This window comes from Leptodactylus fuscus, chromosome 5 (genome assembly GCF_031893055.1).
Source record: "Leptodactylus fuscus isolate aLepFus1 chromosome 5, aLepFus1.hap2, whole genome shotgun sequence".
Lineage (NCBI taxonomy): Eukaryota > Metazoa > Chordata > Amphibia > Anura > Leptodactylidae > Leptodactylus > Leptodactylus fuscus.
The window spans coordinates 132523274-132536667 of record NC_134269.1 but is presented as its reverse complement, the minus strand read 5'-3'; the positions used below and the strand labels follow the sequence as shown (position 1 = coordinate 132536667).

The window sequence follows — 13394 nt, the reverse complement described above, 5'->3', positions numbered from 1 at the left end:
CCAAAAACATAACACTAACTTTTACTTATATATTGTCAGAACCATATCCTAATGGATGCTTAACCTTTGTATGTCACTTTTTGGAAATGACATGTTTACTGACAATTCAAGTTTTCACTCCGTTTTTTTACAGCACATAAATAAAACTGCCGTTTCACCATATAGGCCTCTCTCACAGCCTGAGTAACACTGGCACTGGCTGGTTTTGCTCAAGTGATTAAAAAGAAAACTGTAAAAAGTTTTATTAACTTTGCCTTATGCTTTTTTGCACATTAGACTTTTGATCAGATTATAATGGAACCCACCTTCAAGATATCGTAAGATGCTTCTATTTAACCTGGTACAAACAATATTCATTTGTACACAATGTAGAAAATGAGCCCATATAATCCATACAATGAGCTAGAATGCCTTAAGCATATTGGAGATATGCTTTGATAACTGGATATCAGTAGTATAGGATTCACTTGTGTCCAACCAACTGTAGACTTTAATCTGCTAAAAGCAGAGCCTTCATGCTGGATAGTTTCAGTCTGCTGGAAATATCAGTGTTTGGTATGATTGGCCATGGATGGTTTTTTGAACAACTAAACTGCCCCCCTGATCAGGCAGTTTAATTGTTAATTTTGATGGTGGTATTAATTGTATGATTGATGCCATTATCGATCAGGTGGCCGCATGACACCAGTTTGAAAACTATTGTATATGGCTGATTGAACGACAGGGTGGTTTCTTCTCAGGTATCCCAACTTTTGGCAATTTGGGCAGTGTCAGCAACTGCTTTAAAATCTTTCATTTTTAACAGTAATTAATAAAGGTCAATGCAAGTGTGTCCAAACAATTCTGTCCATCTATCCACTTGTCATGTGAGAACAGTACTGTGCACAGTAAATAACTGGAGAGATTTATTCTGCTTGCTGCTGTGTTATCATATTATATCTGAGTGGGATATGATCAAACGTGCTGTAAACAGATTCTTCGTTTTTTTGGCATTACCGCATACAACCATTGCTAGGCAACTAATTGTATGTTGGACTTTTATTACTGTCTCTTTTTCCAGAAATCCGACATCATCTGTTAACAAGCCTGTCAATGCACTTTGTAAATACTGACATAATGATTTTACAGGGGTTTAGTGTCAATCTCTACCAGTATGTTGTATAACTTGATCCCTACTTGTAGGGGTATAAGATTTGGTGAATTTCTAGTCATGCTTATTGTACTATACTGTACTTGCTGGAGTGAATATGCTATAATACTACTGTAGAGAAGAGAGTGATTGTATATGCTACTAGCAATAGTTCCTCATGTACAGAATTATGAATGTGGCCTGAAATTCAGGGACTCTTCAGTTGAACTGCATGCATTATGACTTTGTATAGGTACATATTGATTTGTTACTCTAGGTTCACACCTGTGCTCAGGTTTCTGTTCCTCGGGTCATTTTGGGGACCCAAAAAACAGTAATCCAATCAGCATAAAAAGTGGTTATCCCAGATACCTGCAGGCCCCATAGACTATAATTGTTTGTGCCTGAAAAATGCATTTTTCAAGTGGAATGGGGGACAGAATTCCTGAACGGAATGCGAGCACTGGTGTGAATCCAGCCTTAGTTTGTAAAAAAGGATTCTAATATAGTCTCTCAATGCCTTCTTGTTAATTTGATCAACAATAAATACATATTTGTAGTGATTAACATCTATAACTGCATAAATGTCAGTTGAGTCAAAGAGCATACCCAAGTTATATATACCCAAGTTATATATACCCAAGTTATATATACCCAAGCTATACATACCCAAGCTATACATACCCAAGTTATACATACCCAAGTTATACATACCCAAGCTATACATACCCAAGTTATATACACCCAAGCTATACATACCCAAGTTATATATACCCAAGCTATACATACCCAAGTTATATTTACCCAAGCTATACATACCCAAGTTATATACACCCAAGTTATATATACCCAAGCTATACATACCCAAGTTATATATACCCAAGCTATACATACCCAAGTTATATTTACCCAAGCTATATACACCCAAGTTATATTTACCCAAGCTATACATACCCAAGTTATACTTACCCAAGCTATATATACCCAAACTATAGTTGTAGTAATTATTGTAGAACCTAGTATGTAAAAATGAGTTAATAAGATTTTCAGATTCTGACTCCTCTTTTCCCTATAAATTTGTCACTTAGGTGCTTGTAATGCACAAAGAAAGAAGTTGGTTTTGTATTGGCTCAATGGTTGTTGCTTTGCAGTGCCATGAGTCCTGGGTTCAAATCCGACCAAGAACAACATCTGCAAGAAGTTTTTATGTTCTTTCCGTGTTTGCATGGATTTCCTTTCACACTCCAAAAACATACTGATAGGGAACATGGATTATGAACCCTATATGGTACAGAAAGAGAAATAAATATCTTCCATATTTTAAAATGGCTACCATAATTTACTGATGCCAACTCATTTTACTATTCATAACTTTAAAATTTAATATTTTTTAATACTATTTATAGTAATACGTGTTTGGTAGAATATTACTTGCAAATAAAATCATAACCTACTTGCTTGCTGAAGAGTATCTACTTATAAAGCAAATTTAAATGTTGTAGACACTTCCACCCCTCTTCTTTATAACAATGGAAAGGCAGCTTTTATTGAATTGTACTATTGTAAATCATTGCATTTTTGTAGGATTCTTTCTGACTGTTCAGAAACAGTGGCAGGTTTGTCACTGCTTTTGGAAGAAAGCAGTTATCTTTTTTTTTTATCCTATATGAATGGTTTAACTCCTATATATGTAAGATCATACCTATAGTAATTTATGTAATCGATTGTCATTTTTATTACACATTCATATTTTAAATACTAAAACTTCCATCTAAATATTGAAAATGGTTAATGTGTCTAACAATATACACGTAAGCATGGATGTTGAAAATAGAGAACCTATATATAGATATGTATATATGACAGACTGCTGCATATGATCCCACCTATACACTGCTTTACCCTGGATGCTAGAATGTCATACTTGCATGTTGAAGTAGATGGTTTGGGAGTCGTCTTTACATCCTTCGTGATGTTTTTATAGACATAAACATCTCAGTTTCCCATTACATGAGTCAGGTCTGAAATAGCATAGCAGAGAATCAATATGAATTGAATCCATACAGCCATAAGCAATCACTGAATATAAAGGGAGCCTGTCAGTGATGTTGTCTTCTCTTTATGGCAGGTGCCTGTTTCAGTGGCCATGATGACTCCCCAGGTGATCACCCCTCAGCAGATGCAGCAGATCCTTCAACAGCAAGTTCTGTCTCCACAGCAGCTCCAAGCACTCCTCCAGCAGCAGCAAGCCGTTATGTTACAACAGGTAATGTTGGTTACATTCCTTCAACAGTTAATTTTTCCCGCTTGAATGTTAGGATTGCATAAGCCCTCTGTCATGTTTATCTCGTCTTCACCTTTTATAGCAGTGTATATCACACACAGAAAAATAATGTGCTGTCAGGTGATTGTTTACATTGTCATCTGAAACAGAACATTACATTTCTAGACTTGTCAAAGCACAAGAAGTGTCAAAGAGAGATGCAGGAGATTGTTGTTTTATCATATATAACACGTTACCACTTGTTTTAGTCATAATAGGACTATAGTAGTCAGAGAATTTTCCAGCATTTATATTAAATGGAAAAAATAATAAGCCTGTTTTCTATATTAAAGAAAATGTAGCATATTGAGTTTTACGAGGAGTGAATTTATATGCAGTAAAAAGTCAAGTGGTTGAACCACAAGTAGATTTTTTATAATAATAATTTTGTTCAGCAAGTGTGTTTAATAGACAAAGAATACTGTATTCGATATGATTCTACGGAGAGTAAATAAAACCATGAATGAGCAGGTATATTATGTCAGCCCAAGTTCAGGTTTATTATATAGTGCAACATGTACACTCACATAAAATATATAGCATTATTTCGAATAAGCCTGAAATATTGCTTAGTCAGGTTAGGCTCTGTTCACATCTACATCAGAGGTTCTGAAATTGTGTCACATTTGACAAGAAGAATAGGACCTTCTTCTCATTAAAACAATGGACGCCACATTTGAACCTGGCTGAGCCCATTATAAGTGAAGGGGACCTTCAAATTTTGTTGGTACCCATTATGTGTCTGCTTAAGCACTACATTGTGGCTTTTGTTCATATTAGAAACCACAAAGCACATGGAGATGAGGAATATGGGATTCCACCTTAATTACCTGTGCTAAAGGGGGCTGGCTGGCTATAGTAAAGTGATGGAGGAGGGGGGTTGGAGTGACCCATGGGGCAGAATGCTGCTTCAGATCACATGATCCAGGGATTGTAATGTGACTGGAACACACGGATCCATCTTCAACAATCTACGGACCAGGTAAGTAAATTACAACTCCCCAGACAACTCCTTTAAATACACGCCTGACTGAACCACAGCAAAATTTGCAACAAAAAAGCTGCTTTTCTACAAAGTGGGGCCTTAGCCTAAGTCCACCTTTTTTCCATTGCTTTCAATGGCTTGTGTTGTGAGTAGGGTTGAGCCAATCTTGAGATTTCAGGATCATTTTTAAAATCTGATTTCCAATCATTTTTCATTTGAACCCAATCCCATTTCCGATCCTAATGCAAGTCAATGGTATTTTTTTAATAATTGAAGATCGGATTTTAAAAGTGATCTTATTCGCTACACAGCATGGAGTCCAAAAATTTTTAGACTCCACATTGTGTAGTGATTAAAAAAAAAAATCCTCTGGCTACTTAGCCCCCCCTGGTGTCCACTTACTTGCACAGATCGCTGCCGCTCCTCATTCTTCTGGCTCCTCTTCTCTCTCATTTACAGGCCTTCAGAGCGCCGTGCGGGCCCCCACCTCCCTAGGCTATTATTAGAGATGCTGGGAGTGGGAGGGGCTTGTTGTGGCTTAGCAGAGTGTGGACGGGTACAGGGCAGGGAGACGTGAGAGCATCACTCACGTCTCCTCTCCCAGTACCCACCCACACTCTTCTAAGCCAGAAGCCCCACCTTCTTCCTAGGTCTGTAACACTAACCTGGGAGCTAAGAGCGCGCACGGACCGAGAAGAACGGGGAGTGGCAGCGGATCTGTGCAGATAAGTGGACTATTCTGTTTCTAGTGGACCATACTATTCTGTTTCCTCCCTGTTATGCCGTAGGAATGAATGGACGCAGCCGGCACGCAGGGCAAGCAAGCGGCATCCATTCATTCCTATGGTAGCATGCTATTCGAAACGGCAGTTTCAAATAGTACTTGCTCATCTCTAGTAGTTAACATTGTTAGCTTTTCCCACAATGCTTGGCCAGTAGCAAAGCATTGTGGGAAATAACCTCCGACCTTGATCCCGCCTAAAAAGATTGGGATCGGAATTCCAATCGCGATCGTGAAATTTACTCGATCGCCAATCGGAATCCGATCTTTTCCGATCCCGATCGCTCAACCCTAGATGTGAGTGATCATGAAGCAACAAATTTTGAGATTGCAGTTGAGGATGGCTACATCTATAAATCTTGGGTTACTCCTGGAATTACTGCCCATTTAGAGTATGCACTAATTTACATACCTACTTCCAGGGGCCATATCTTTTGAATAGTTTATTTAAAAAACAAAATTAAAAAAAAAAAAAGCACTGAGTTGTTCAGGGCCACAGTGGCAATCAAATAATGTATCGCTTTCAACATTTTGAACTTTTTGAAATGTTTTTTTTTTTTTTTTTAATTAATTGGAAATATATTTACTAGAAAATTATTTCAGCTACCCTGTTTCCCCGAAAATAAGACAGTTTCTTATAATTAATTATCAAACGAAATATATGACCTTTCTTATTTTCGGGGGATGTCTTATGCAGCAGCTGGAGTGGGGAACAATTGGCAGTCATGCTGATGCTTCCTTAGCGGAGCGCCGGCATGACTGCCGGTTGTATGTGATCCAGAAGGTGAAGGGGGGGTGTCTTATTTTCAGGGAAACAGGGTAGTAGCCACTGCAGAAAATACTTAAAAATCACCAACACAACCCTACAGTAAATACTAAAATTTATAAGCCCATATTATAAATATGACCAATGAAAATAGTTGATCATTGTTAATTAAATTCCGTAAGTTTGTTGGACACCCAGAGTTAAAACCTCATCACTTCTAGAAATCTTGGCTGATATCTTCAGGAATGCACTGATCCATGCTGCTCTAATGAGGCAATAAACTCAATGGGTACCCATTATCTTCAGTGGATGCTGGTGGTTCTCCCTAACAAACCCATATTTAATACATAAGTTTAATTAACTCATTTTCCTATTTTGCTACGTTTAATCATATTAAAGCTCTGTTCACACAAGCATCATGGCTTATGTTCATAGCAGAGCTTTGACAGCTAGGACGAATTCACTGTCAAACATATCCTAACAAATCTGGGTGAATCCCATTGACTTATAATAGGACCTGTCAAGTTTCGATCAGGATTCCAGAATTTTTTACTGCAAGAATAGTGTTACAGGCTATGCTATCTTTGCTGCTAAAAGAAAAGATTGGAATCCAATGGAAAAGGGAAAAAGTGTAAACATATTGCAAGGTGTTTGAGAAATCCACTGTAAAACAGACCTTTCACTACCTCCTCCAACTACTTCAACTCCAGTTCCAGCATTGTTGGAAAATTTTCTTGAACCGTCACCATTGTAGAGAATTCAGTGCACTTAATTTTGGTGCCTGATATGGTAATCAGGCACTGTGCTGTTAAGTGGGTGGTCTAAGGCAGTAGCAGACAGGGGGCATAATTGTGTGTGCCAATCAGAAGTAGACTGCGTCCGTTCGAGCTCGGAATCGCATCCCATGCCTGCCCTGGTCTAAGATCACTCACTTGATAGTAGAATGTCTAATAAGGAGAACTGAATGGTGAGAGCTAAAGAAAAAATTCTAACTGTGCTAGAATCAGGAGAACTGGAGGTGGTGAAAGAAACCATTTAGGCTAAGCGCTGCGGGAAAAACTGCAGCAGAAACACATTGTGGTTTTTGCCCATATCAAGTTTTCCTCTGCAAACTTTCAGCTTTAGTTATATCTATATTGAAAACGCCAGCATTTCCATAGCTATAATTGACATACTGCGGTTTACAAAAACATGACGGTTTGTGAAATTGCAGCATGTCCACCGCAGATATTTTTCTGCGATGTGTGGATGGGATTAGCCAGAATTCCACCCACTGTGCAAGTACTGTAAAGTTCGGCAAAATTGCGGCATTTGTGTTAAGTGGGGCCCTGGCCTTAAAGAAACTCTATTGGTTAAGGCAGGGCTCACATCTCCTGCATGGAGCACTTTTGTCTCTTGTCTCTGTCACTTTCAGCATTAAATCTGTGATCTCCATTACAGTCAATTGGGTCCACCAGTGTCCGTGTGTAACTGCTGTTGTATTGGTCCAGCTTTCCATCCTTTGGGCCACTCAACAAACCCAAATGACTGAGAGCCTGGCACTAGCGTGAACCTCGCATAATTTTTTCTTTTTAAACACAACATATAGTATGTATACAAATATTCATAAAAAGCACAGACGTTTCGAAGTTACGCTTCACCCTTAAGAGGCATCCAGAATTGTTGTTGGTTTTTATTCACTTGGTGAATTCTTGAACAGTGAAAAGTCTTTAACATACAACAGTTCTAACTCTAGCACACCATTGTTAGCTTTATAGGAATTTAAGTTCACAGTTGCCTTTAGAGACCTCCGGAACAATGTTAATGTTGATCACTCTGTGGGACTTCTTGTATTCAGATTAATTTCACAACACAACTTTCATTATGTAAACTAGAGGGTCACTTCTACTCCTGGACCTATTCCTCAGAGCCTTTTCTGTTTACTAACCCTATTCAGTTAGATGCATCACCTAAAGGAACCAATCAGAAAACTCTGGGCAAGTGTCCTCTAGAAGTGTTCTGATCATAAGTCCCTTTCAAGTCTTTGTCTCACACTGCCCCTCCTAAACTCAGCTATAAACTTGCCTGGGTTTGAGCCCCACTTTGGCTTCCCTATAAGGTTTCATCCCTCACAGACCCAGGAGACTCCACAGAACTGGCACTTTTCAAGGCTGACAGTATATATAATCAATGCTGCAACATGCACAGGCCTCTGCAAATTGTTCTGTGACCATACTGTCTTGCTCGCTGATAATCCCCATGAATACAATGGATGACCCTTTATGCAGGTTCTGTAAAGCTCATGTATGATTCACTGTGGCCTTTAGGCCACCACTTTTCATACCATGAGATACCTGTTTGGGTTTCCAGCCCACTGAGTGGGACCTGCTCTGGTTTCCAGCCCAATGATTTTCTTAGAATAAGACCACCCTGACCTCCAGCTGAATGAGCAACCTTAGATGAACAAACCCTATGCCGCATCAATCATTCACACTTGTTCCCTTGGCACACCCTATTATTAGCTCTTTTGCATCTCTCCTATTAGTGTTGTGGCACATTACTTTTGTATCACACTATCAAAATCATTTTAGGCTGTTCCTAGGCCTTTCCTTACATTGAAAACTGCCACTGACTGTGACAATGCATGGCAGCACCACACGGCATCATAGCACACCAATCCCGGCAACCCAAAGCAAAAAGGTGCAAAATCAGTACATAATAGAATTTCTCTTTAACATAGTACAATATACATGCAGAAAAATTTAACATTACACTGATAACACGCTATGCTGTAATGTCTTTCTTCTTTCAGTCAAAAAAGCTACTGAAAGAGTTAATTCACTGTGCCACAATGTATCACATTATTTGTAATGTTAAACTTTGCTGCATCTGTTCATGGAATGTTCATTACATGTATAAAGCAATAACACCTAAAGAAAACAGCAGTCCTTTTAAAATACTGAGCAGCTCAAGAAAAACTATTAAATTGCCTCTTAAAGTAACGTGCAGTTTTTTTTTTTAATTAAAATGTGTCCTCAGAAAATGACTTAATTTTTAACAATGTTAAACACATTTTATAAGAATTTGTGGGCATGCTTTTGTAAAATCTAACAAATCATTTTCATATATAGAATTTTAGTTTTAAGTATGTAAAGCCTGCAATTTCCACCCTGGTCAGTAAGCCTAATTATAGACTGGTATTTGCTAATTCTGTACAGTTGTTTTTTCCCCCAGAAGTTATCTAATATATATTCAGACAGGATTACAATACAAGACAACTCCAATATTGATAACACAACCGCACCCTTATTGCATCCACTATTGACAGTAGATGTCTCAGCTTGTCCAATCCGCCTTCCCTGCACACAGCAGGTCTAGAAAACTCTCCCGTAGACTTCAGTGAGTCAGCTACAGGACATTAGTGCTTTAATGTACATCACTGACTGTTGTTAATAGAGCAGTTCAGGCAAGATTGCATCCCCTATAATCAAGTACAAAAAAAATATAGAAAAAAAAATCTACATTAAATAAAAAAGACAAAAAGTCTAATTGCAAATAATATTGAAATTGGGATTGTAGTCCTGACAAAATATTGATCAGGTGAAAATCAACTATAATTTTTGTTCTAATAAAAAGGGTTAATGCTACCTTTCTATATATATATTTTTTGACAATTTCATTCTTTTTGGAATTTGATGTTTTGACAGCTTAAAAAAAGTGAAGTAGTGATTCCACGTTGGCCCCAGGCTGCTACACTTCTAACTGTTCTATGCCACTGGATAATTGACAAGACAACAGTATATGCAAAAATGCTTCAATTGCACAGAATGCACAGGTTTTAAAAAAAAAAGTAATACCTATTAAATCGCCAGTTCTTAAAAAGATTTTAGAGTTTTAGCACAGGTCAGTATAGTATCTATTACAAAACATAACTTAGAATCACAGTCCAGTGTAGTGAAGCTTAGGTAATATGTAATATATGAAACTTTTGCCTTTATTTATTAAAGTCAAAATGGTTTATTCAGCAACAACTACAAGAGTTTTACAAGAAACAGCAAGAACAGTTACATCTTCAGCTTTTGCAGCAGCAGCAACAGCAGCAGCAGCAACAACAGCAACAGCAGCAGCAGCAACAGCAGCAACAGCAGCAGCAGCAACAGCAGCAGCAACAGCAACAGCAGCAGCAACAGCAGCAGCAACAAACCCCACCACACCCAGGAAAGCAAGCAAAAGAGGTATGTACAATATTTTTTTCCCCCGAAAGCAGAGATTGATAACCAAAAGCGGATAATGGGGTCTATTTGGGTTTTCCGCTTAACTTTATTGCATTTTCAGGGCAAAGATATTGTGGTCTGTAAAGTTTTCTTGCCATCAAAACTCCAGAATCCTAAACGGACCCTACTAAAGTTCAAGTGAACATTGAATGTTATTGGTATTTTGAACTGAACAACAAACCTCAACCACTTAAAAACACATTAAAATGGTCTTTCAAAGGCCTTGTCCGCTCAAGGAAGATGGCCATTATATGTAGCATACAGTGGAATGAAAAATCTCTGGTATCTGAGAGCATGGAAGTACATATAGAATTAGATGGAACTGGAAATCTGTTTTGACCTCTCAAAGAGGAGGTTCATTGGAATTTTTTTTCTCCTGTTATGTATCTAGTGCCAACATAGTCTACAGAGAGAAAGTCATCAGTATGTCCAAGGGGGCTCACAATCTAATATTCTTACCGCAAACACACACAGTGCTCACAACCACCCACACAAACATTATGCAAATACTGTGCTTGCTGGGCATTGAACCCAGCATCCCCATAGTGAAAAGCAATAGCCTTAACCACAAATTGTATCTTAAAGTAAAACATATTTATTTTTTTTTATCTTAAAGGGAATGTCCCGTTATCATGCTCACTGAATGGTAGCAAAGAGAAGCCATGATGCTAATGCGAACAGAGCTTCAATATATAAAACTGAACCTAGTTACTAAACGATGGATGGCTGAGATCACATTGCTTATTTGTATTGTACAACTTACTCATTTTTATAAAGAATAGTATGAGAATAACTTTCACATTTTGACTACTTTTGAAGGTATAAATAAACATAGTAGCCATCTCCAAAAGTGATGAAATGTAATGGATGTTTTTTTTTTTCCTTTTTGATACAGTTCAAGAAGCATGCAAAGTTGGCTTATTGTTCAAAAATGGTTGAGCATAAATTTCAAAGTCACGGGCCCCTGATTAATGAACTGCTACCGGAGACTTGGACTGGCGAATAGAAAGTTACAGTTTGATGTGCTCATAAATCAAGCTGACAAGCTAGCTTCTCAGGCCTACCCTGCACTTGTCGGCAGAATGCATCAAATATAAACATAATGCAAATATAACATGTTGAAGTAGTTAAATTGATCAGCAGGTATTGTAGGAACTGTCTTTAAGCTGCCCATTATGCAAACCTACAGGAAACAGTTCTGACCTCCTGAGGCTTTGTTTCTGTTTGGATTTGTGAATAGAATTTCAGACAGGCATCAACTACAGCATAGAAATTGTTCCCTTATTTCTCCTGAGGCTTTGGGCAATCCACATGACTTGCTCCATTATGCAGTCTGTTTTCCAGTGAGTGCATCAGAAGTTTCTCTTTTCCCCAAACTAAAAAGGAAAGGTCTCCTACAGCAGCTTGTCTCTTTCTGAAGTGTGACTGCCATCTTATATTCTCTTGAGTCTAGAGAACTCTGGTTTGTCTTGTAATGCCTCACAAAATTGGAAGTTATACTTTTTCTAATAATAGGGCAATTCTTTCCCTTCAATGTAGTGTGGGCTTAATGTATTCCAAACAAGAGGAAAGAAAGAGCTAACAGGCTATTGGAATAAAGGCTACATCCCAATTTACTAATAGATCACCGGAGACTGCACTCATGGGCAGCTGTGGATTACACATGCACACTTTGAAAGACACATCTGCCTGTTAGAAAAAGTCACAATAGCGTGCTACTTTTAGCTTATGTCAATGTGCGCTATTTATTATATCACTTGAAGATTATAAATCACACCTGTCTGAACCTAAACCTGCTTTTTATTCGGCGCTTGCTTTTTTGGTATTATCTACTGCAATAAAAAATGTTGGGGCATTTTTAAAAGTAAAAAGAAAAACATTTAAAATGTTTAATATTCTATACATAAGAAATATAACACATGCAGTTTACACGTATATGAGATTTACATTACTAGTAAGAAGTAAAATATGCTGTCCTTTTACTGCACTTATGGTTTTCTTATACAGATATAAGATATTTACTACCGAGTTGAAACATTAGTAGTCTGCTATATATTGAAGGGTCACCATTTGTCTGTACAAATATGTTACATATAGGTGTTTTATTACTAGACTCCATTCATACACCTCAATTCATTTCAATTGAAAAGGCAGGTGGCTCAGAAGTCCATAACTTTATTATTGTGGAATCTGTTTGTTTTAATAGTTTAATAGTTGCTCTTAGGAGCCTTTACTACTACCTGTAATGCTTGTATTGCAAAATATTGTATATAAAAAATATGACTATTGCATCTTATTTGTTAGCAGCAACAATTAGCGGCCCAACAGCTTGTCTTCCAACAGCAACTCCTTCAGATGCAACAACTACAGCAACAACAACATCTGCTTAATCTTCAACGGCAGGGACTTATTTCCATCCCGCCCAGCCAGTCAGCTCTTCCAGTCCAGTCCCTACCACAAGGTAAATGTTCTTGTGCTTTTCTACATTTAATCTTCTTATTTGCATTTTTCTTGAATGTCTTTAGTCTACCTTGTTAAATTTGTTGGATCTGTCAACAAATATTTAATGTCAACTGCTTTTGTACACTGAATGATTCCTCCCATAAATGTTTGTGCATAAAAAAGGCCTTGTACATAAAAAAAATAACATGCCTGATACTTGTTTCCTCTAAATCCATACAGTGTGCCTTATTTGCTTACATTTTAAGTTAGCTATTCATTCCTTAAAGAGAACATTACATGTCCTTGGCCATATGTGGTTTTATATTCAGCACACTTTCCCAATATGTGCCCCAGGTGAAGAGCTATTGGTGCATTTACCGATAGCTCTTCACTGTCAGAAGGGCGTTCCTGAGAGTCTAACTGGAAACACCCCTCTTGACAGTACTGTGTGTAGCGCTATACTGTGTCTGGGCATTCCTTAATGCCCAGCCATGTTGCTGAGTAGTGGGGAATGCTCTTCCCTGTTCCTGAAAGTACCAGTCCATAGACTAGTACTGGGTTGGCGTTCCTCGCAGCTCAGCATCATGACTGAGCGGTAAGGAACACTATTTAACTAGCTCAGCCTACTTTGAACAAAAAAATTCAGCAACTGATTCAGAGAGCCCAGTAAGGACAGTGATAAACATACAGATTGGCAGATATAGATTTAGAATTA

General features: G+C 37.9%; 1 protein-coding gene across 14 annotated transcripts in view; it reads left to right on the top strand.

The window, feature by feature from the left end:
• Nucleotides 1-13394, top strand: part of FOXP2 (forkhead box P2) — a 198860-nt gene that overhangs the window by 114289 nt on the left and 71177 nt on the right. For 8 of the 14 annotated variants that reach the window (XM_075274240.1, XM_075274246.1, XM_075274239.1 and 5 more), the window contains 3 exons: nt 3258-3395; nt 9971-10198; nt 12542-12698. In XM_075274240.1, coding sequence (XP_075130341.1) covers nt 3258-3395; nt 9971-10198; nt 12542-12698 — 523 coding nt within the window. The remainder of the gene's footprint in view (nt 1-3257; nt 3396-9970; nt 10199-12541; nt 12699-13394) is intronic. The other 6 variants (XM_075274248.1, XM_075274244.1, XM_075274252.1 and 3 more) reach the window with 3 other exon arrangements.